At 39.8% G+C, this 24,883-nt stretch overlaps 4 protein-coding genes across 13 annotated transcripts in view; 3 read left to right on the forward strand and 1 right to left on the reverse strand.

Annotated features, from left to right (window-relative positions):
* The first annotated feature begins 217 nt into the window (after nucleotides 1-217).
* Nucleotides 218-4,476, forward strand: LOC120904444. Of its 3 annotated transcripts, none has more exons than XR_005739755.1 (3): nucleotides 218-805; nucleotides 888-2,335; nucleotides 3,860-4,016. XR_005739755.1 is itself a non-coding variant. In XM_040314412.1 (3 exons), exons 2-3 carry the CDS (start codon nucleotides 3,893-3,895, stop codon nucleotides 4,440-4,442), a joined length of 468 nt encoding a protein of 155 aa, XP_040170346.1. In that variant the 5' UTR covers nucleotides 1,625-2,335; nucleotides 3,860-3,892; the 3' UTR covers nucleotides 4,443-4,476. The 3 variants fall into 3 exon arrangements, 2 of the variants coding, with proteins under 2 accessions (XP_040170346.1, XP_040170345.1); XM_040314412.1 differs by lacking the exon at nucleotides 218-805 and adding an exon at nucleotides 4,099-4,476 and having other exon boundaries at nucleotides 1,625-2,335; XM_040314411.1 differs by lacking the exons at nucleotides 218-805; nucleotides 888-2,335 and adding an exon at nucleotides 4,099-4,476 and having other exon boundaries at nucleotides 3,812-4,016.
* A 1,237-nt stretch (nucleotides 4,477-5,713) lies between these two features.
* LOC120903534 (carbohydrate sulfotransferase 8-like) lies at nucleotides 5,714-6,942 on the reverse strand. The gene is made up of 2 exons (XM_040313015.1): nucleotides 6,699-6,942; nucleotides 5,714-6,633 (listed from the first exon to the last, which is right to left on the reverse strand). Exons 1-2 carry the CDS (start codon nucleotides 6,820-6,822, stop codon nucleotides 5,897-5,899), a joined length of 861 nt encoding a protein of 286 aa, XP_040168949.1. The 5' UTR covers nucleotides 6,823-6,942; the 3' UTR covers nucleotides 5,714-5,896.
* A 7,084-nt stretch (nucleotides 6,943-14,026) lies between these two features.
* Nucleotides 14,027-18,219, forward strand: LOC120904738. Of its 2 annotated transcripts, none has more exons than XM_040314997.1 (2): nucleotides 14,027-14,126; nucleotides 14,271-18,219. In XM_040314997.1, exon 2 carries the CDS (start codon nucleotides 14,299-14,301, stop codon nucleotides 17,425-17,427), a length of 3,129 nt encoding a protein of 1,042 aa, XP_040170931.1. In that variant the 5' UTR covers nucleotides 14,027-14,126; nucleotides 14,271-14,298; the 3' UTR covers nucleotides 17,428-18,219. The 2 variants fall into 2 exon arrangements, with proteins under 2 accessions (XP_040170931.1, XP_040170932.1); XM_040314998.1 differs by having other exon boundaries at nucleotides 14,079-14,195.
* A 1,106-nt stretch (nucleotides 18,220-19,325) lies between these two features.
* The window catches only part of LOC120904739 (putative uncharacterized protein DDB_G0289263), a 33,550-nt gene continuing 27,992 nt past the window's right edge, over nucleotides 19,326-24,883 (forward strand). The window contains exons 1-2 of one of the 7 annotated variants that reach the window (XM_040315006.1): nucleotides 19,326-19,454; nucleotides 22,737-23,204. In XM_040315006.1, the coding sequence (XP_040170940.1) occupies nucleotides 23,099-23,204 (106 nt within the window). In that variant the 5' untranslated portion in view covers nucleotides 19,326-19,454; nucleotides 22,737-23,098. Of the gene's footprint in view, nucleotides 19,455-19,572; nucleotides 19,591-22,736; nucleotides 23,205-24,883 lie in introns of those variants that run through there. The other 6 variants (XM_040315012.1, XM_040315007.1, XM_040315008.1 and 3 more) reach the window with 6 other exon arrangements.

Below are 24,883 nucleotides of genomic sequence, written 5' to 3' on the forward strand. Positions count from 1 at the left end.
TTAAGCGTGTTTGCTTATCCAAATACTCATACCAGGTACCGCGTACATTTTTTTGCATAGGCATTTGGAACAAAACTGCACAAAAATTAGATTTTGTTACTTTTCTGAAACCGAAAAATCCGACAAACGTAGTTTCTTTACACGCTGTACCAGTGAACATAAAACAAACAATCGATCCATTCGATGATTGGTTTAGTTTATTAATAGAACAGTCTAGATCGGGATTGGCCGTTGTGTTATTTTTTAAACCCAACAATGTATAACGGTAGCTATTAAAAAGCTCTAGACGTCAAGTTAGAATTGGTCTTAACAGCACAATAACACATAATAAAAATGGTTGTTTCTATTGTTTACAAGTATCATTAAGAAACGTGAAATGTTTGTCTTTTGATTTACGCAAAACACAAGAAAAGTATTTCTAGCGGGCTATCTAAGGAAGATCAATTGATACAGAGTGGGTGTATGTGTGTGTGTGTATGAATAAGATGAGCCAAAAATGTTGATCCAATTTCTATCGTCAACTTTACAGTAACTGTGTAAACTGTACCATTTCTGCCATACGATGCTGTGGCTCGAGCGTTTCGGTTCAGTTCTATTACAGCTGTCGCAATGGGAACATTAAACTCGTCGTTTTTATTTCGTTCACAGCTTAGACGTGTGATAAGTATTGCTATCGTTGGCATGCTGATATGTTTCTGCATCGTGTTGTACGGTTTCAAACATGCAGATAGAACTGTGGAGAAAATAAATCGTGATCGATTGTTCCACCTACGTGAAGCATGTGAACGTACCAACAATGGAGGAAGTATGTGATGAAAGGAGTGGTAAACAGTGCACGATACCTAACCAAATGCTGACCAAACTTGTATTCTTTGTCTAACTTGTAGAAAACACAATCGAAACTTCATTCTACATCCACGTGAAAAACGAAAGCTTGCTGTACTGCTTGGTGTTTAAATCGGGCACTACTACCTGGTTTTATAACATCAACCGTTGGGCTGGGATTAGTGAGGAAACAATATTAGACGATAAAACGGACAATTTTAATATGGCCCGCCAAAAGTATCCATGGGAAAATCCGCGAGTGCTACTAACTAGCATGAAAAATACCTACTCCTTCATTGTGGTGCGTAACCCTTTCGAACGCCTGATCAGTGCCTACGAGGAACGCTTGCTCGGACAGCTGCATCCGTACTTTAAAAACCTTTCGCATCAAATCTACAGACGTTACCATGACGATGGTAATCATTTTGGTATTCCTTCCTTTGAAGACTTTGCGCGGTTCGTCGTGGAGCAGTCTCGAAACAAAAAACCAGCCGACCTGCATTGGCGACCGATAAACGACCTGTGCACACCTTGCCTGGCACGATACGACTCGATCTTAAAAATGGAAACGTTTGCACAAGACATCGAATACCTTACAAACCGTACCCAATTGCATGGAAAGATTAAGCCGGTGCAAATGAACCGTTCGCGTCGCGATCGAGTTGATCGGTTAATAGAAAAGTATTTTTCTCAACTGACCAAACAGCAGTTTGATGATTTGTATGATGTGTATCGAATAGATTTTGAATTATTTCAATATTCATCGGAAAGGTTCTCAAAGTATGTAAAGCAAACTGAATAGCGTCAGCTGTATATAAATCTGGCGAAAATGAGGCACTTTAGAAGGAATGAGGAACGTATAAGTTATAAGAAAAGTTAGCTGCTTATTGCAATTCCTGATTTGATATTTTCTTAATGGGGTTTCACAAATGTAGATACCTTATCATAGTTTGAAACAAAAAAGAAAAAACACTGAATGGTGTATTCAAGGTAGTAGTAGTAGTAGTAGTAGTTTCTTCAAATACGTAATGTTTCTATGGGTACAAATGACTGAATAAAGGTATACATTCATTCTAATCGAAATATAACCTACTGGATTGTGGAAAATCCATATTGATAAGGAATCATCGTAGTTGTTGTGTTATTGGTTACTTTTCGAATTCGGTTCGCCTCGATCGCATAAACAACCATGAACCAACAACAGTGTAGGATTGACGTAGCTTTCATCGTACAGTATTTGTGATTGATCAACAGTCTTGGCGTTGAAACGTGCTATTGATATTTTCAAAACCGTTGTCTCATAGGGCATATTTCGAAACACTTGTCTCATCAGAAAACATTTGAAAACTATCACCAAGGTTGGGAAGAAAAGAAAAAAATGTAATTCTTTGTACATTAGCTTTCAAATTAATTTGCGAAGAAACAGAAAATGATTGAGTTTTTATAGTTTGTTTTTTATTTAAATTTCATCGCGAATACACGTGTTTCAGTTTGTGTAAACATTGTTTAAGTAAGTTTTACTTGTATAGGAACAAAACTGATTTACTGGTATCATTTTTTAAGACATTCGAAAATCATTTTTGGCATTATTTATTGCAAATTTGTCTATTTAAGAAATACAACTTATATTCAATCGTTTGCACGCTTGTAGATCCAACACCGGATCTTAAGCTTTACAACTTCCATTGTTTATATTTTCGATTGTTATGTAAACAACTTGTGAAAGAATAGCTATTAAAGCAATTAAAACCCATGTTTTCTGGTGATTTAAGCATCATGACACCAAAGTGTCATGACATTCTGTCGTAAGGAAAGATGGCCACGAAAATTTTAAAATATTTTGCTTATGCTATGAATTGTTCAGTAACAGATGTTATCAAATAACCTTAAATAAGAGCAACCCGAATTCTTGAATAGAGTCACGGAAGATATATCCAACCAACTACTAGAGAAAGCATTAAAACCTGCAAAGAACGTAAAATCAATCAAAATAGCAACCAAACATTATTGTGTTACATTATTTCCCTGCCAGGTACACCAAACTCGCGGACTTGAATAATTTCCTAGAGGAAAATTATAAGAGTTTTTTTTATAATTTAGTGCAATATCCTGAGGTAGATTTTCCTATAAACGTACTGAGCGGCCGCGGAGTGCCCCGGTCTAAAGGGGCCCCAAGTTAAACCTCCACTGCATCTTAATATTGAAACTCTCGAAATGATCACGCTTTCTTATCGGGAACCAAAATGAAACAGCTCGTTATGCGAGATTTTAGTCGTTAAGAGGGTTATTTGTAGAACATTTAGATTTGCTCGTTGTGCGTAAAATTCTTTATAAGGGGTACTCGCTATGAGGTACTGTACTGAAATTTGGAATGTCTGGAATTTTAGTAACAACAGTTTCATTATTTGATTCATTTCCATATAAAAAACTACTAACTTAGAAAAACGACCAAATTGTTTTGAAAAACTTTTGTAGAAAAAGTAAACTTTCTTACACTGAATAATATTTGAAAATAGTTTTGAAAAATTTGCACTACCGAAAAATAACGACGATTAGAAAAATTAGCACATCCAAAAACATTGCAAAATATGTAATCCTGATTAAACGAAGACTATAGATACCATTTAAATAATGTCATAACTGCCATTTCAAAGGACAGAAGAACATTAATCCTTAACAAATTCAGGGTTATGTATTTGGTATTCGTAAAAAGATATTCATAAAAGTATGACTAGTGTAATGTTTGTTGATATTTATACATTTTGAGGACTTTTAAGGAAACTAGGGACCCCATTTAGATTCCCGAGATGGATAAATCCGCCTCTGGCAATTTCAGCTGTTTATCCCCGATATTTCAATAATGACTTAGATTCTGAATTTCCTTAATGTATATATCTTTTCCTAACTTGATCAAATTACAATGCTACAAATGAAAAATAACAAGTCTACTGGTTTAAGTCTGATTGGCGACAGACGTTCTATTACAGCTGTCGCAATGGGAACATTAAACTCGTCGTTTTTATTTCGTTCACAGCTTAGACGTGTGATAAGTATTGCTATCGTTGGCATGCTGATATGTTTCTGCATCGTGTTGTACGGTTTCAAACATGCAGATAGAACTGTGGAGAAAATAAATCGTGATCGATTGTTCCACCTACGTGAAGCATGTGAACGTACCAACAATGGAGGAAGTATGTGATGAAAGGAGTGGTAAACAGTGCACGATACCTAACCAAATGCTGACCAAACTTGTATTCTTTGTCTAACTTGTAGAAAACACAATCGAAACTTCATTCTACATCCACGTGAAAAACGAAAGCTTGCTGTACTGCTTGGTGTTTAAATCGGGCACTACTACCTGGTTTTATAACATCAACCGTTGGGCTGGGATTAGTGAGGAAACAATATTAGACGATAAAACGGACAATTTTAATATGGCCCGCCAAAAGTATCCATGGGAAAATCCGCGAGTGCTACTAACTAGCATGAAAAATACCTACTCCTTCATTGTGGTGCGTAACCCTTTCGAACGCCTGATCAGTGCCTACGAGGAACGCTTGCTCGGACAGCTGCATCCGTACTTTAAAAACCTTTCGCATCAAATCTACAGCATTTAAAGAAACAAAACAAAAAAAACAGTACAAAACCCAACATTCAATTATTTCCAGATCGTGTTTTATTCACTACACAAGAAATAAATTATAATAATAATAATGATAATAATAATAATAATAATAATAATAATAATAATAATAATAATAATAATAATAATAATAATAATAATAATAATAATAATAATAATAATAATAATAATAATAATAATAATAATAATAATAATAATAATAATAATAATAATAATAATAATAATAATAATAATAATAATAATTGATGTTGTTATTGTTTCTTTTTCTTCTCCTTCTTCTTTGGGTCAACAACTGTTGTAGGTCAAGGACTACTAGCACTAGTGGGCTTAACTTTTAGTGTCTTATTGATCCACATATGGCAGAATAGATAGGCCTATGTATGGGAGTCGCAAGGTTCATTCGGGGTTTGTACTCTTTAAGGGTATGCTGTTATGTCTTACGAGTAGACGACTGTACCACGAGACTGACCACTCGCTATTTGTTATTGTGTAGCTTTGTATTTAAAAATCTCATATTCTTTATTATTAAAAATGGGAACCCACGACGGGCATGTCGTGCGAGTTAACCACTGTACCATAGGATCACGCAAATTCAATATTTTGACAATTTTACATGTCTAGTGGTTCATGAAATACTGGAGATTTATGATTCTTCATGAATTCAATCTTTGAGATTCACGAATCTTTGAAGATTCGTGAACCTTTAGAGATTCGATTCGAGATTCGAATCACTCATCACATCATATGAATGAATCTCAACAAAGGATTCATGAAACCCAGGAACACTAGATTATACATGCGCGAGGGATTTTTTTGTTCTTTGCATACAATAGGCACGAGGCGACGGGAATGACAAAATGCTGACATTTTTTGTTAAGGTTATGTTTTTATCGATCTAAAATATGTTTTCCAGCTAAAGAAATCAATAATAATTGCTTGTCTTTTTGTCATGTAGTATAGCTTTTTGTCGTTCAAGTTGCGTCAATGTGTAGATTTTTATGAGGCCACGGAAAAGCTCTTTTTTGCAATTGACAAGCAATTTTGACAAAGTTCACAACATATTCAACATTTTGTGGATCACGTGGCCTCGCACCAACTCCTTTGGTCTAGGGTCAAATTACGGCAACAAAAACAATATAACAGATTCTCATCGAATTGTCCTTATTCGAAAAATGGTAATATGCATAGTCATCAACAACTGTAAATGATTTTTGTTTTATTTTAATATAAAATACATAACCTAATCCGAGCTTTAGCCTCACATTTTACCATGTTAATTAACAACTTATTTAAATTTAAGGTATTAATTTAATTTTCTTAATTTTTACATATTACACGATTGTTTCATGTTTTAGTTTAACGTTTACACACAAAGCTGTAATTGCTTCTTTTCTTCAAATTTTCCCGATTCTCTTGCAATATAACTATTCACGTCACGGCTTTTGGTATTTGAAAATATTTGTCAGCAGAATATCCGAACAATTCGAAATCGATCTCGTAAATACTGTACAACATTTCTAATTGTTTCTGCGTTATTTGTGAAAAATATTTCATCATCAGAACTTCGACAGGTTCCTTTCTGACGTGGTTTAATTGCATTAGTTTCACTTTGCCTTGCAATTTTGCCGCTTTTATCATCACTTCCACATCTTGCTCGTATGTTTCCAGTTTGATTATATAATCATATCTAGCTAAGCAAGGTGTGCAGATATTGTTAACCGGACACCAGTGAATATCTAACCCCATTGTGCTGTTGCGATATTCGACATCATCGATAATGTACTGCACAAAGTCACGGAATGTAATTTTGCCGCTCCCCGTCGGATGATAGCGGCGATAGATGGCTAGGGATACACGCGAATAGTACGCATTTTTCATACTCACCAGTCGATCTTCAAAAGCGCTTATCAAACGCTCGAAAGGATGCCGTACGATGATAAACGAGAATGAATGTGCCATTGATTGCATTAACGTAACGCGATTTTCTATCGGGTAGAACTTACGCGCAAGAAACAGATTGTCGTTATGCATGATCTCGTATTCCGTGAATCCTGCCCATGTATTAAAGTTGTAGAACCACGTGCTGGTGCCTGCCTTAAACACTGGGCAATAAACCAAACTGTAATTTTTGCTGTGCAGATAGAACGCCGGCTGAAGGTTTGTATCTGAAAGTGTAACATTGTGAGTTAGAGAAGTGTCCTGTGTGCTATACAAACACTGCGCCACGTACGTCCTCCATTGTTTAATCGTTGGCAAACATTGGTCAGGTGGGACAGCCTCCACTTATTGATATCAGTAGCAAATTTTTCTCCAAATTCTGTACGAATCAGTTCGTAGTTTACAACACATATCATTAGCAGTGTGATTATGAATATGCCTCCGATGCACGCCTGAATGTTCGATATGTTTAACGTAAAGAGTCTACATGTAACGCGTCTTTTTACTTTACGATATAAATGTATGACACATGATATACCCATCATAATCAACCCGATACTAATGGACCACTTCGGGCAAGTTTATTTCAGCATGACTTTCTACAATTACTTGCCCGAGCGATGAATAACATGAACGATGAATAACTTCCCTTAGACTAACTAAGCATTATAGAAGCATCCAACACACGTGGTCAAACAACAACGTTATAAATTGAGCTTTATTGTTTAAATTAGGATCGTTCGTGCATTTGCATTTTGTTTAGCGGCACGCGCTAGGCTTCACTTAACAATTGGGGAATTGATACAAAAATGTGAAACTCATGTTCACGTCATACGATAACTAAACAGCATCAATTCATAAATGTTGGTTTTGTTTTACTGTTGGCGTTATTATCGTTCAGTTAAAAAAAACACCGATTTGTTTTGAAATGGCTTTCAGAAACCAGTACAAACCAGTTTGTATCGCCATGTTAAGATCACATGTAACAGTTGAATTTATTTCAATTTAAACAAGGTAAGGAAACACATTCTTAAAACGAAAAAGAATGTGAATCTCTTTTATTACAATAAAATATTAGTAATCTCTATCTTTTTCTGGTATACAGTCAGAATTCAATAATTGAACACTTTTTAGTTTGCATGCTTTTTAGTTGAACGCTCAATAGTTGGCTGACATTTCAATAAAAAACCATGCGTTTGTATTGGAAACCCGGTTTTTGAAAATTTCACAAAAATCTCATGGCCTACCAAGAAAAATTTCAGAAATGTTTTGTATGAACAAACGAGCCAACTAAAAAGCACATATTTAATTTAATTTAATCAGCCGTACCGGCGAACTCGTTCGTTCCTGGGAACGTTCACCGCGACGCTTATTTTCACTCAATTCATAGCCCTCTAGATCAAAAATTAGAAAACTGTATAGATTTTGTTCTGATCAACCTGCCAGTACAACCCTGTCCACTCATGAGCGACGAATTTTTCTTGTCGAACGAGTTCGCCGGTACGGCTGAATAGTTGGCAAGGAATCGAAGTTCAACCAGTGAGTTCAGACTGTATAAACATTCTAACGCACCAAGGTGCGTTGCGCTTTAGCAGTAACACCGTGGAAAATTTTAGCAATTGCATAGAAACGTGCTTGACAACAAGGAAGTGGTTGCTATAGACTACACCTCTAAAGTTAACATCCCTCTCCTTTTCTCCGTTGCTGTGGTGAAACATGAAAAGTGCTTTTTTCGGGTTTCAGGTTTTGCCGGAAATTCGTGACAATTTTGTTTGAGCAAAAATATATTTCGACTAATCAATACATTTGATTTTATATCCTGAAATTAAAAGTGATTAAATTCAATTATATTAATCTAATTGGCTATGAAATATAGCAGTCAATTCAAGAATTTTGGTTGGTCTGTTGGATTTGAGCTGCTCCCGTAGTAAAACCTAACAACATTATAGTCATGAGTTCAGGCTCCGTATGGATTGGGTCTTACGTAAGATGAACTATCCTGCAATGAGCACACCAATGTGATACCAGATAATCAAGGCTAATATTGGCCTAAACGAACATCGTTGGTGGTAAACCAACATCAAAGGAGACAACTTTATTTTGAATGAAAATACGTTACACACCAGCGCCATCTTTTTAATTATTCGCTTACTACTTTGACACTAGCGAAAAACTGCTGGACCTCCTTTTTTCCTCCTAAAACTGCAACGCAAAATGTTTCATCCACTTCGGACATCTTTAGTTGTTATTTGAAAACTTATAAAATGATTTTCCTGCATGTTTTGTCCAATTATTCTCACAAAATATTGCCTCACACTTCCTTCGCTATTTGTTTTTGGAAAAGTTAATTAGCAGCCGTACCGGCGAACTCGTTCGTTGAGAAACATTCGTCGCTCATGAGTGGACAGGGCGATCACTTCTGCGATCACCACTAAGTCAGGCAATACAAAATCTATACGGTTTTCTAATTTTTTATCTAGAGTCTAGATTTTTATTCTAGAGTATTTTTTTATCTAGAGTGCATTTATCGTTTGTTCCCGGGAACGTTCGTCGCTCATTTTCACTCATTTCATAGCCCTCTATGATCAAAAATTAGAAAACCGTCTAGGTTTTGTTCTGCCCAATCTAGTGGTACAACCCTGGTCACTCATGAGCAACGAACGTTCTTCGACGAACGAGCTCCCCGATACGGCCGAATATGTTCGCGAAATTGACCCAAAAGATAAACTGAAAGTAATTTAAACAAAAACTGGTGAAAAAAAAACAATTAGTTATGAGATTTAACATGAGGTGATGTAGGATATCTATTGCGGTAAAATGAAAACAGAGACTAAAACCGAGGTTGAGATTTTGAAAATGAAAAAAAAAATTGTCGTAATTTGAATCTTAATACAGTAGAACAACCCGAACGTAGGCAAAGGGCCATGGATTCTTCTTCTTCTATTTGGCTAATGACCAACGTAGTCATATCGGCCTATACAGATGATTTAGAGATTTAATAAGTACCCCCAAGTCGAATACCCAGTCCTTATTGTGAGGCAACGGTTCATAGAGGCTTGAACCTATGACGGGCTTTTTTTAAAGCCGTTCGAGTTTACGACTGTACCACGAGACCACCCTATATATTTGGGATATATGTAAACATAGCGTTGTATTGTTTAAAACTTAGTCTCTTTATTTTAAACGCCACAGATGAAATTCACTTTAAGCGTAGCACGCACGCCTGACCCTTATCGCGGTCCGTAGGAGAGAGCCTCCGTTCGTGTATCGATCTCTTGCATCATGCAGAAGACCGATCACCGATTATCTCTCCCGATCGGCACTCATCCTGTCGGCTTCCAGGGGTAGGCAACCTCTTTTGTTGCACACAACACATAGGATCTTCTCAATCAATCGATCTTAAAGTGTTTATAAGCTCTCATTAAGTATTAAAATTATGTCCCTGTCCTTCGAACGAAGTACAATATGTTATAGATGTGTACATTCCTGACATTGCTTATGTCCCGAAGATCTCATACAAATTACAGTTCGAATTTAATAATTGAACGTTTTTCCGAGGTATTTCGAGATTTTTCTGTACATGGGCCTAATATTTGGATTATTGGATCGGATTTGGATATTTGGATCGTCTTCTACGACGTGCAAGTAAAGTTTTCCAATAAGTGGTCCAAAGAACTGGATCCGGATGTATGAAAACATAGCGAAAACATTCATACGAAAAAGTAACTGAAAAAAAAATCTTTTAGGAGTAACGGGTCATGCCAGCCTATATAGGCTTTCGATACTTAGTACCACTTAGCCGGATAGTCAATCCTTGATCAGGGCGACGTTCCATGGTGTTGTGAACTGCTCTTTGCACTTATTATTTTATTTACACATATTAAAACTTTAACATTATAAATAATATACACGAAATACAAACACGTTAAAACGTAGGCCGCGCGCCAGCCGCACCGAGCGCCCCTGCCGAGAGCTCCTGCTCGATCGGCTCGCAAACACACTCTGCCTCGGCGCTCGGCACACACTAAGCCTTGCACGCTTAGTGTGTGCGACAGTGTGCGTGTACACACTGTTGTCCCCCTGGACGTTGACCGGTGGCAGCGCAACTGCCACGGCAAGTCCAGGGGTCGGCACGCACGGCTGCCCACAACACTTGGGATGGGCATGTTGTAAAGATGTCCGAGTTAATGATAGTACCGCAGGACCCCTCGATGCAACAAGAAATAAAAATAGGAATACTAGACTAGATGTTTCCATTAGTGGTTCAGGTTCTGGTACTATTCAGGTCCCGAAATATAAAAGGAAGCAGTATCAGGGCTCGGAATCAGGATCTGTTCCATGATTTACATGGAATCTTAATCAGTTCAACGATCAGTATGGGGTTTAGTTCCTGTACCGAAAGGTATATGTTGCAGGATCTGCAGTTCAGTTCCAGGACCGTTATGGGTTCATTTTAATACGGACGTCACACTAAGCGTAAACTGTGGCGTAAATTGGATTTCAGCCACACAACCCTATAATCTTTTGACAGGAAGTTTACGTTCTTTCATAAAAATTAGGTGTAAACTTTTTGCTTTAACGCATCGTGTAAGGTCCCCAATAACCAAAGAAAGCGTCAATAAAGTGCCCCACGGCTATAAAAAATCCTGGAAAACCCTGTATCCTTTGCCAAAACCGCCAACGGAATATCTACCAATTCAAATCAAATACGAATGAAAGCTCTTGCCCTCGATAGCTTTTCAAAGCGTTCGTGAAGCATTTCAAGATACGCTTGAAATGAAATATTGAATTTCCGTTCGTTTGCATTTTTTGTCAAATGAAGCACAATACCTTGGCTCTATAAATCTTAGCACTCGCTTCGGTCACATCCCGCAGGCCAAAAACTGGTTTTCGTGAGCTCGCCAACGCTCCAAATCGGTGCGATTTTTCCTCGCTAGTGAGCCTTTTTGTAAGTCGTTATGAGAGTTTTTGAGAGTTCAAGATGGTCGCCAAAAAGCTCGCGCTGGTGTGCGATTTCTAACATTCCGAGCAAATATCTATGCGAATGGTCGTGTGGTCAGATACGTGAGTATCATAACCAACGACCATTACTCTAATAACGCTTGCTTCAGTGCTGGTGGTTTACATTGGGGTTTAGTATTTAAAAAGTCGTATCGCTGAAACCATACAACAGTACAGCGGGTAGGAATAAGCTCTCCGCCAAGCGAGGAAGCTCCACGGGTTGGGTACCCCACCAACAGATGGCGCCACCAGCATTTGACTATTTTCAGAATGCATGAGTGGTTTGCCGTCTGCTAAACGAAGTATTTTTATATTCCGTTTATGTTGAGAGCTTGAGTCGTTTAGAACCCGCTTAGTGGCCGTTTAGTGGATTTGTCCAAAGCGCCACAGATTAAGCTTAAACGACTGGAAACTCAAATATTGGGGCCCTTTCCGTTTGAAGTTCGTAGGCTGAAATTTCAGTCTGTCAGCTGTTTGCATTGTATAGCAGTTTTCGAGCAGCTATCTATGTGAGTATAATATACAGGTGGGCTTATCCCAAGGTGTATGAATTTAGAAGGCTGATTTTTATCGCTTCTGCTTCTGAATGAAGATTTTAAGAGTGTTTTGAGCATTCGTCAAGCCTCCAGAAAGCTCATTGGAGCAAAAGTTTTCACTCGTTCTGTCAAAAAGTGATATTCAAATTTGGTTATAAAAAAATGCTTTGAGACCACCTGGACTACATACACTTTGATTCCAGATTCCACCACCTGATCTCTTCAATGCACCTTGGGATAAATGTAAACAACACCGTGTTTTCGAGCAGGTATTCAAATCTAATCCTAGCTTTGTGGCTAGAATAATCTAGACTGAAAATTGCAGGCTAGTTTTTTTGTGTGGTTTTGTATGTAGTGTTTACATGATTTCAGCCTCCAACTGTCAAACTCCATACAAAAAACTAACTAGAATCGTGAAGGCCCCCATTCATAGAAAAAATGAAAGCTCCATAGCTTTACTGATTTGCTCAACAGATGGCGTATTATAACTCATCATTATATTGCTGTCCTTTTCTTGCAATGTGTTTCGCCTAGCTTCATCTAATCATGACCTATATAGCCTTCTAACTTAGTATTTAATTTTCCAGTCGTTTAAGCACAGCATCTCATGTTGTTATTCTGCAAGGTGAAGAAGAGCACGCCTTGCTTCAAATCAAGCATTTTTAACAAATATACCCAAGCGTCTTTTTAGGCCGTCCACAAGGACAGAGGAGGTGTGGTTGGCCCAAATTGAGGTGGCAAGATGGCGTGGAGGCGTCCGCCATTAAGGCCGGGATAACGGACTGGCAGACGAAGGCGCGAGACCGTGAGCGGTTTCGGACACTCCTGAGGCAGGCCAAGACCGCAAAGCGGTTGTAGCGCCGGATAAGTAAGTAAGTAAGTATACCCAAGCAAAATTTTTCGGGAATAATGAACACAAACTCATACCATCTCTTTCTATTCATCAGCCCTACTCTCTCACACGCATCGATGAACTTTTACACATCTCTTTGTTCATTGTACTATATTTGAAGGGTTTAAAACTGAAAGATCACGATTCATGTTCATGAAGTAGTTATGGTGAAATGGTAATGGTGTAATGTTTGTACCACGGTTGACATGAGTTCAATTCTATTTTTATTATTTTCATTGATGATTTAAAGTTTTCTTTTCTGTTTAAAACATCCAGCTCCAATAACTTCAGACCCCTTTAGTCATTGTTAGAAATGCGTGTTTAATAGTCAATCTGTTATTTTTATTATTTTATTTATTTCTTTTAATTCATTTAGTATCAGTACCCCTTCATACAACAAAACCAACAAATAACACGATAATGAATAATGATATGGTGGCGCAACTGGCAAAGTGATTCGAAGTAGAACTAGCGATGTGGTTGGTAGCATCAAGGATGTAGCATGAGCGTGAATTGGAACATGAGGGGAGGGAGTGAATCTGAATGGTTCATTTCTATTTTTAGCTTTTTTGCATGGGTTCATCCTTCACGTGTGTTCACTATCCCCGAAAATGATCTGTATTTCGCTGGTCTTTTCGGGGATAATTCGTTAATAAATTATCCCCGAAAAGACCAGCGAAAACCAGCGTGGTCGGGAGCTTGGGTACCTGTCGCCGCATGTTTTGCCTCATCACATCTCGCTCAGCTGCGGGCATGCGAGCATTTTGAACGGCGATCCCATGCGTTGCACAGTAATTTAAACCTTTCAGCTATTAGTAAAATAACACGCTTACCCATTTTCTCTTGATTTTTGTTCAAAATAATCAACTAAATTGAGCACTTCTATTTCGCTACTATTTCTACCCACAAAGTTGTTTCACGCGACCATGTGCGAGAAAGAGATGGTACGACAAATCTAACGAGAACATACACTCCTCGTTATATGATGCGCGTAGATTGTCACCAACACAACGAAAGGCTTATGGACAATTATTGAGGAAGTTTTTTGAAGTGAAGTGGGAGAGAGGAGCACAGAAACTCACCTCGAAACGAGCACTGTAAGCGAGTAAAGGACGGTTAGAGAAAATGAGCGAGATGCAGCGATTTTTGAACGTCAAAAACCTTCACCTTGCTCAACGGGAATTCGGGCCATGCGTTTGGCGGGTCAGAAGTTCAATTCTTTTGAATGTAAATAAAAAATGTCGATCTGAAAGGAACGAAACGAAATCCCCTCCCAGTGGTGTTTTTAATGGTAAGTTGTGTCGCGTAATGCAAACGTATTCGTGCGAAACAAGTTTGTGCATAGCTCGTATCCACCCAGGTGCGGGTTTGTTTGGCTGGGAAACTCCTCGCCCACACGGGGCAAATTAACTTACCTTCTGCTGTTTTCCTCCAGCGCTGGTGTTGTAGTGCACACAACCACGATGAGCGCTTCCGAGGGCCACTGGGAACCCTTAGCCGAGATTTACCTGTCGCATCCATTGGTGAAGGATAAGAAGAAAAGCATTTATTGCCTATGCAGCCGTGTATTCATCAAGAATTATTACGATGTGTACGTGTCCACCTTGGAACGAGGTGATTCCGTGCCCTTGATAACATCGATGGATCCCGTAACACAAGCAGAGCAGGGCAATGCTTCATCAGCAATAAAATCGGTGGAAGCGAAGTGTGCGGAAGGCGCTGTAGTCGCAGCTGCACAGCAGCCAGCTGGGGGTGGTGGTGACGAAATATTAGATGTGCTGGACCGTGCCGAAGTGGACGATGTGTTCATTGAGGAACCTTTGGTTAAGCAGCTAAGCTTTGGACGAGATGGTGCACGTAAACTGACGTCCAAATGGGGCGATCGCGATCCGGGGACGACCAGTGACGCCAGTTGCTACTTCAGTGCTAGTGCAAGCCACTCCGATACGAACTACTGTAGCACGGATGAGCATGAGCATGTGCTCTATGCTTCAGGGGGTGGATCGCAGAACATTGTAGCAGGGTTGACGACAGGCAACAGCAGCGTAAGAAACATTGTCACATGCGGGTTGCATTCCAGTGATAGTGGAGCAGACCTTTCGGAACGCATTCATGAACGGAAACTGTCTCTCAAAGATGAATTACTCGAACGCAGCAAAACGAACGCAGAAGACGGCGAGCATGGCCGTGGAAGCGGCGGGCCTATCCCTTCGCTTGCGTCAATGGAACGGAACAACAGTCTTCCAGAAGCGTTCGGGCGGGAAGATTTACACGAAGCATGGGAAACGTACTGGAACAAGCACGGCGAAGCAATAATCTGGGCGTCGTGGATTGAAAAGTACAGCGACTACATCAATCCGGAGTATTTAGAGCCGGGAGACCAGGGCCAGGGCACCGGTACCAATACGCCGCACGATAAAAGTGAAGCAACACCCGGCACGGCCACCGAGGTAGATAAAGATTTTTCTTTCGATAACGATGCAATCACGGCTGCCAGTGCCATGGAAATAGTGGTGTCCGCCTGTTCCCCTCATCCTTACACAAAATCAACGTACCAAATGGCACATTGGTCGCTACCTTTTGGTGAAGGTGCGGGTGGCAGCGGAAGCGGTATCGGAGATGACGCGCTTTGGAGCACCCACCGCTCGGGTAGCTGCGAAAATGAAGCTCTCTTAAGCCCACGTTGTGATTCGGTTACCTCAAGCATACCGCTTACGGTGGGCACCACGGACTCCATGACCAATGTCACGCGGATGACAATTTCCAGTTACGATTTTTGCAGCTCGAAGGTTAGCTCGGAAAGCTCGAACCTGTCCGAAAGTCTTAGCTCGGAAATTTCCAACGAAAGCTCGAACAGCTCCGACATGCTCGAAACGGAATACTTGGTCGGGGCGAATCGAGCGACCGGTGCCACGTTACCACCAGACGAAGAGGCTGCGATGGATGGGGAGCAGTACTGGCAAATCTTATGGCAACAGCACTTCCAAGAGCTGTATGCCAAGCAGTATCATCACTTTATGGCCGAACACGCACACGACGAAGCGAATACGGGTTGCGGCGAGCGAAACAGCAGCTCAAAGTACTATAAACGAAAACGCAACAGCAATAATGGTGCATGCAGAGGCGATGCACATTCCTACCAGCTACCACAGCCAGAGCTGCAGCTGCCGGAAATGGTGGCGGAAATGCGCTTATCCCAGGCCGAGACTGCGAGTGAACCCAAGGATGGGAACGACGAGACGAGCAATAAGGAAAAGAGCGATGGAAAGACTGCGGAATCAGCCGAGGATCTGTCGGCGGTGCTGCAGTCGTACGGTTTGCCGACGGCATTCGGAAAGCAAACGCAGCAACCGGCCGGAGATGGGGGTGAAGACAGACCTCCAAACGAAAAGCCCATCAATCTGAAACGTAGCCACGAGAGTGACAACGAAGAAACGCCGAAAGAACGCTTGAAAGCTGCATTCGAGCTGATGGGGTACTGCTTTTCGGACCCGGCGAATGAGACCGAATCGATCATAAATATCTCCGGAGAGGTTGTGTATCGCAAAAAGCACATTCGCCTGCACAATCGGGTGCTGAAAATGAAACACCACAAACCCAAGCACTCATACTTCGATGACGAAGGCAACGAGCTCCAGACTGCTAGCGGTGCCGATAAGACGGATGCTGCCACCTCGGCAGATGCACTGCTGCTACACTCTTCCTCCGACGACGATGAAGCTAATCCGGGAGCGGTGGGCAGAGCGAGTGTACGATCGAGTACAATCCTGGAGATGAATCAACTACCACCGGCTATCGTTGGGAAGGAAGTAGACTCGCTGGAAAGTGGCGACGGTACCGAGAATGTGTTGGAAACGCCAGGAATCGCGTCCAGCGAAAGTGGATGCAACGTTCCGACCAGCACGACGAAGAAGGAGAAGAAAAAGAAGCGCAAAACGAAATTTGTCGCCAGTCTGCCGGCAGACATTGCCAACGATAGATCGCTGCTAAAGTATTGGTACAAGCGGTTTTCGCTGTTCTCGCTGTTCGACGCTGGCATCAAGCTTGATCGGGAGTCGTGGTTCTCGGTTACCCCGGAGAAGGTGGCAGCACACACGGCCGAACGGTGCCGCTCGGACCTTATCATCGATGCGTTCTGTGGTTGCGGTGGAAACACGATACAGTTTGCTTTTAGCTGTCAAAAGGTAATCGCGATCGATATTGACCCGCGAAAGATAGAGATGGCCAAGCACAATGCGGCGGTGTACGGTGTGGCCGATCGAATAGAGTTCATCGTCGGAGACTTTATGCAGCTGGTGGATCGGTTACAGGCCGATGTTGTGTTCCTATCACCACCGTGGGGCGGTCCAGGCTATCTGAAGGATGAAGTGTACAATCTGGAGCAATCGCTGCTGCCCGTACCGGCTACGCAGCTGATGGAGGCGGCTCAACGTGTGAGTAAAAACATAGCCCTCTACTTGCCGCGCAATTCGAACACGCAGCAGCTGACGATGCTGGCCGGTCCAAACGGAGCAGTGGAAATCGAGCAGAATTTCCTCGACCGAAAGCTGATTGCGCTGACCGCATACTACGGAGATTTGATCAACCAATAGATTACGGCATTGGCTTCCATTATGCATTTGCTGTTGACGTGTGCGCTTCGTACTGATGATATGCAGCAGAAACACCAAGCAGAAACGCCGCCGACATGTGCTGTAAAGCGTAGCATTGTATCTGCATTCCGCCATTTTCAAACCCTTACCGTTGATGTTTACATTTCGTTCAAAAATAACTGTAGTGTAGCGTATCGCACAAATGCTAATTATTTGTTTCTTCAATTCTTATCGCAAAAACAAAGTCTAGATAAACCCGATGGCAGGTGATATAGTTTCAAAACCCGAATAGTTTTAAAATTCTTATTTTAGCAATTGATGCAGCCGAAGATCAGTTTTAACACCAGTGTGTTGTCTTGAACCGCGTGTTTTTTTGATTTATGTGGCTGGAAGATATGTATACATTTTGCGTTCCAAATGCTTAGTTTGTGATGTCGCAAAATGCTAGCCTATTTTCGTTAGGACAATCTTGAGCATAGGTGACTTGACAAACTACTAGGTACTTACACTATCGATAGAAAGGTTTAGAAGGATTGCGTTTGCTTTCATTAGGATGAAGTGTTAGGTAAGATGGTTGTGTTCATTTCTACACCTTCCTTCGTAAGTTAGGAAAGCATATTCTTAGATAAATTCAGTTTTGCGTGTGTTGTTCATGACTTTCTGTTTACGCTACTGCGAGGAGTGAATGATTAAAGTAAAGAAATAATAATATTAAATAAATGGGCAAACCTAGAGGAACTTACAGAAATTTAACACTATTAATAATAAAAACATACTTTATTTGAAATCGAACGCGTGTAATTGTAGTTTTACTGAAGTGTAGTTACTGCTGCATCACAACCAAGCATGAGTTCGGATTTTTATTTCAGCAGATATCATTGTAGCGCCTCTCTGTAGTTCTTGTGATTACCAACGGCAAAGAACCATCTGGTGAGGATTGTCGTGTGAAGGAAGTTCATGTTCAAGGTCGAAACTCTTCGCCGATTGGGAAACAGGTTTTATTGGCGACAGGTACACGGCATGGAATGAGGACGAAAATAATGCCTGCATTGTGTCTTTTTTGTTCCTCAGTTCATCAACACCTTTAATTTTTGTGATGCACGACGATGCTGGCGTTTTATATGTACAAAAATGCATAGAAAATTTCAAAATATTTACAGATTATGGGCGTACATTCTGATTGGTGATGCAAATTATCGATGGGTGGTAACAAACACGATTTACCCGCCGGTCATGCGGGTTGATGTGTTTAAATTGATTCTCGTATCATGCAGATTCAATGCAACTACGAGCTTCAAATGTTGCCGATAGCGCAGAAGGTCTTCTTAAAGGTTAACGTTCTACTTCTCTAGTTGCAACAGTATGACGAAATCCAAATATATAAGAAATGTGGCAACGTTTTCTCGAATGGAATGGAGTTGAGAAATATATATCCTCTTAATATTTGGTTATATAAGAAATACATCCTCCTTTTTCTATTGGACTAATGTTACGATTGATCTTATAAAAAGTACTGTTGCATATTTTCCCTCCATACAGATGGCAAATAATCGTCTCTGGACGTGAGCGAACACGTTGCCATGGTGTAACAATTCCTCACAATTTCCAGCTACCAGACGCGAACCGCCGTCCCCAACACAAACGGGTTTTGCCCGACCATATCCAAACACACACACACGTTCGTGCTGTACAACAAACGCACTGGGTACTAAAATCACCTTGCGCATTGATCAATGGGTCATGAAAATGTTGGACGTTCACAAACATAAGCGCAATGGCAAAAAGGAACTGAGGGCTAGGGATTGAACCCAGCACGCGATTGATTAGAGCACAACCGTGTGTATACGCGATGGTTGATGTGGTCGCCAGGCAACGTCGTCACCATCGTCGCCGTTTCGGTCCGGTTGTCAGTCAAAAGGAAACATCTGAGCGATACAGTCTAACCGTGTGGTCGTCCGTTGTGCTCCGACAGTCATATCGGGAAGGTGGAGAAGAAAAATGTGAACAATATGCTTTTTGGTGATAATGTGTGTAAAGTTAAGGAAAATAACCTAGAAGGATAGTGATATCATGGTTAAATATTCAATACACACAAAAGTATTTTGAATAGTCCTGCGATTTGCTTCTCCATTCGAGTTTTTCGGTGCGGTTGCAGAATGCGTTGTATGTGAAAAATGTGTTTTACCAACTTTTTGAGAAACTTTACATTTCAATGATTCTTGTGGAGGCATTGTGGATGAAAAATAGATTATTTTTGAAAATATTCGAACAATGTGGTCGGCCACCTGAGAATGGAAATGAAAAATGTTAATCTACGATTATCCTTCGGTAGATTTTGAACTATGTTAATTTAATTAGAGAGTCTACCTGTCGTGAAACAATTCCTAACCCCAGAAGGGTGCGTTCACTGGCACAAGAGTAGAAAAAAAAAAACAAACAAAAATTAAATGCAAAAACTTAACGAACTCGAACGTAGTATTGGTAGCCACACGTGTGATTCAGTGCTTGCTATTCTCTGTGACACTGAAACTACAAATCATGCATGGAAAAAATGGATATAATTATGACCTTATGGCATGTTATTGATATAATGGGAACCGTGACTATAGCGTCGCCTTTGGCGGAAATACAGACGTCGTCCCAAAGTAATTACTAAAGTTCGATTACGTTCAAGTGACACAAGTTTAAGAAAAGAATTTCTAAAAAGTGGAGACAATACTTTAACTTTGCCTTAACCACTGTCCATTTTCATGGTACACATATATTATTGTTTATGTATAATTTCCATTAATAATTTTATAAACAATTTATTTTTTGTTGCTTCTGAAAATATAGCGTGTTCTAAGGCTTTTATAGGGATTTCGCAGCATAGCGTGATGGAATTGTAAACTGCTCTACTTGCAATAACATTTAGCACGCAATAGTTAGAGCCAAACTTTTACGTCCTCTAGCAAAAGTTTTCTAAGCTTCAAAACAGACCGTAGTGAGGGGGAATGTATTGATTGTAATCATTTTTACCACGCTTTCTGTACTTAAAGAACAAAACGAAAACGTATGCTATCGATCAAACCTAACTGACTTTGCACCGAACTGAAATTCAACACCTTGGAAACGCAAATTGAAGGGCTGTAGGAGGTCCTTCCTCAAAGCACCGCGAACTATGCAACGGAAAGAACAATCCAGTCTTCGATGCGATGGCCCATTTTCCATTGCTAGGTTAACTGAGGCAAGCAGAAATGTTTTGAGTAGCATATTGAGTGTTTCATTTTTTTTTCCAAAAATTCGTTATACTTTTGATTGGAAATAGTGTCTAACTAGGTGAGATGACGATCTGTTTTGAACAACTATCCTACATATATATTTCCTATATTTCTTAGCAAAAATACCAGAAATAATTCTTGTTTTACTAGCTAAGTTTTTATCCATCAACCCACCACTAACACGACGTTGTAAGCGAAACCAAATCCCACGCAGTAGGGTAAATGTACCTATAGTGGTGCTAGTACCAATAGTGGTGGTATTGCACTAAAATGCGGTACATACAGCAAATTTAAAGTAATTAAGTTATCTAAGTTAGTGTGAAATATTCTTTAGCCTTTTACAAAGGGTTTAAAAGTTAAATGGGGCCATTCCGTCACTTAGTGACCGAAATATCCATTATTTTGTGAAATGTCTTAACATTTTTCCAAAATCCTTAGGATTTCATAACGAAACTCATTTTTCTGTTAACGTTCTAAACGACCACATAACCACGCAATTACTAGTTTTTCAACATAACTGTTATGTAATCTTATTGTTTTACTAAAATTATTTGCCTTTTGACCATATTTATGCATTTTTAAGTGTTTTTTACCATAGTGCCATTATAGGTACACAAAACAGGCATGTTCCAATAGTGGTTATAGTTATAAAATCAATAAAAACAGGTCGTTTTAGATGTTTTCGAGGAAATTTTTGACATGTCGTACTGTTTTCACTAAAATAAGCAACAGAAATGAGTTTTCTGTAGGTAATTTACCAAAAAAAGGCCAAAATTCGCTTATTTGGCTGAATGAAAAATTGACTTAAAATCAAGCACACTCTTCCGGGTGTAGGTTGACGACAGGTGTGATGCAGTACTTTAGTCAATAGTTTCATCGATCAAATTTATACATTTTTTCACGATCAAATTACGCAAGAAACCAATATTATGGCAGTAATCCTTGCTATTCATACGAAAATTGCTTCGAAACTAAGTTTCATTGATATTATACAACGTTTTTTATGCATCTTTGTTTACCACCACTATAGGAACACAATACGACGACTTTAGGAACCATACCACCATTATAGGTACAACGAAGCAGTCACAAAAATATGTGATTATTCGTAAATTTCATGTGTTTCATGGTAAAAATGGTTGTGATTGCGAAGATAAAACATATTACAATTGCTATGTGTTAAAATATTCAAAAATTGTCCTTCCTGACACTTTATATCCATTAAAACACATATGTTACACTACAAATTGCACCACTATTGGTACATTTACCCTAGTTGTTCCGCTGCTAGCAAAGCAGAGGGAGAGAACAGTGTTTAGTAAACTGCATCGATTTGGATGGATCTTGGGTGTTTTGTTTGACGTTTGCTATTACTTCACACCGTGTGGGCGGCTGTTCAATCGACCCAAAGTCTATCGGGCAAGATGGATTGAGCAACAATCGTGCAGTATGCTAGTATGAGATCGCGACACCTTTACACGGACGTAGGGACGGGATTCTGATACCGAATGATGATATCATACGCCCGACAGGTACATACCTGTCGCGCATATTATTTTGTGGTGTCCCTCGTGTCTTTTGATGGTATTAGTGATGATGATGATGATGGTGGCTATGTTCATGGACATTATGACGGGTTTTTGGCCCAATCAATGTATGCGTGTTGGTGTGTGTGTGTGTGTGTGTGTGTGTGTTTGTGTGTATGTGCGCTTGTGGACTGGAATGCCTCCATCCGATCGATCTCTGGCAAGGCGACAAATGGCCAGGTGGAAGCGAGCAAGAGTAAGTGCAGAAAAGAAAAAAAATGAATCACACCGTCACCTTTGTGCGAGAATGGGAAGCAACTATAACCATTCGAGTGAGAAAACTCCATTCAATACTCGTTTGTTCGCTTCACTGGGCAAGCCCAGGGCTGTGTTTTGCTCCGGCAAACAGACCACCGTCAAGCGCGCTTATCCGCGGTCGCCTCGCGATTAGGGCTGTACACGATGTACGAGGATCGAGTAACAAAGTTTAAGAAAAGTTAAAACAATACATCGCATTTTACAGTCATTTTACAGACCACCGGCGAGTAGCGATAGTGAAAAAGGTGTTTATTTGTCCAAAATATAGGAAGTGTGCGTGATGAGCGATACAGCCACGACTGTACGCCCGAAAAAGTGAAATGAAATGAGATAAAAATCGAAAAGTGTACCCTTGTGTATCAATGGTGAAATGATTGAAATTGTGCAATAATGTCATTAAAATAATTACTTCACTGTGTGTGGCAAAGTGATTGGAAGCACGTACCATGTTGCATAAGTGATTAGTGTACGAAGCAGTGACAACAATAGTAAAAAAGCTCAAAATCAATCACCCGCTATCGGAAATTGTTTGATCTAACAGTGAAAACACGACAGTGTGACGCCACGATGGATAGCGATACTGATTTCGAGAGAACCATCAACAACGCCATGGATGCGCTAGAAAACGCCATCGAGAACGGTTTCGACGAAGACTTCAAGGAACGATACGACCGTAAGTTTCTTATCATAAAATTTTCGTTTCCTACGACCTATCGCAACACATAAGTTAGATAACCGGCGAAGGTAACGATGTTGTCTGTTAGGAAAGTAAACAAAAAGACACCGGTTTTATATTTAGTTGTTTGCTAGAAGTATAAAATTTCGATCCGATACCTATATTCATAGCGATTTTGCCATCAAATCGATAGCGAAAAAAGTAACTTTGCATGTGCAACGATTTCGTAATAACTGATAAGGTGAAATAAATCGAGCCATGGCGTAAGGGATAATCCCTTACGATAAGATGGGGGCTTTTTATGTTAACTTATGCATTTTGAAAAATGCACTGAACTAGAATCTTCTATTGACTTTGTACGTAAATTGCTTATTAAAGAGATATTAAATGGTCACAAATGTCCAATAAATAACATCTTTTATAAAGGCTAGATAATAATATTATGATGATGACTACAATTTTTTGGTAAACCTGCTCACATGTGTTGGAATGATTGTAAATTGTGACATATTCGATTAATAAGGAGAATTTATTTTTGATAAAAATTTCTTAAATTCTAGCTTTTTTTTTCAAATTAAGAACGAAGGTTCGAGGGTTCAAATTAAGAACTAAGTAATGATTTTTATTACTTCACAATGAACTGATTTTAATCCAAAAAATAAACATTTTCAAGTAGTCAAACTTAACGCCAGAAAATGCATTGCAATGCTGATATGCGCAATATAATATTGATTCCAGAAACGAATTTGGCGCTATGGTGTCTTTTACAATTTGAATCAAAAAGGTGCGAATAGATTTATTTAAAAACTACAACAGATTGAGGAATGTGTCAAACTTTGTGTGGAATGTATTACATTTGAATTTGTTCTGATCGTCATTTCTGGAGGATAACATTTTCAAATTATCTGTTGATGGTGTTTAAATTATTGGTCGAAACAATCAATCAGCTTGGTTAATTCAGATGAGACGCTCAGGGCTCGTTCGTTTGGCTAGGTCGGATTTTTCAGAGACCAAATTAGGGTAGTCCAAGGATAAGCGAACAATGATGAAATAAGTCCACACCATCGCACGTGGACCACCACCATGGGTTGAGGTCTACTTATGTGTTGTGGAGATCGTGCTGTTACTGTTCAACTAAATGGTCCTTAGCAGCATGCACATACCTGTGGCCAAGAGCCGCATGTCCCATAAATGGGGACCGTATTTGCTTGCCTGTTAATATTGCTCACGATTCGGTCGGGCAGTGTTTAAATATGTTTAAACTTACCAGTGTATTGAAGCAAACAAAACACGTTATTCTGAGTTGGTAGAAATATTGACATAGAAACAGACATAGAATCGGGAAGGTGAGAGACGCTCGTATTTATGAGTCCATTAAATTCAATTGAAAAAAAGAAAATAAGTGACAGGCAAGATTAGGTGATGTGATTTGATTACCGTATGCCTGACGCGTACTAGGTCACATTTGTTTATATTCAACAAAGGCCACTGACTTTACCCAATCAACATCTTGTTCTAAGGATCATAAAACTGGTGAGAAATGCTTTCAGCGTCATGTCATGTAGGCACATATGAAGTACAAAAAGTACGCACGTTTCTAACAAAACAAAAATGGTTGTAGTTATCCTCTCTTTGCGGGGCTGCTACACGATGTGCTTCCAACCTTTGATGCTATT

This window comes from Anopheles arabiensis, chromosome 3, assembly GCF_016920715.1.
Source record: "Anopheles arabiensis isolate DONGOLA chromosome 3, AaraD3, whole genome shotgun sequence".
Classification (NCBI taxonomy): domain Eukaryota; kingdom Metazoa; phylum Arthropoda; class Insecta; order Diptera; family Culicidae; genus Anopheles; species Anopheles arabiensis.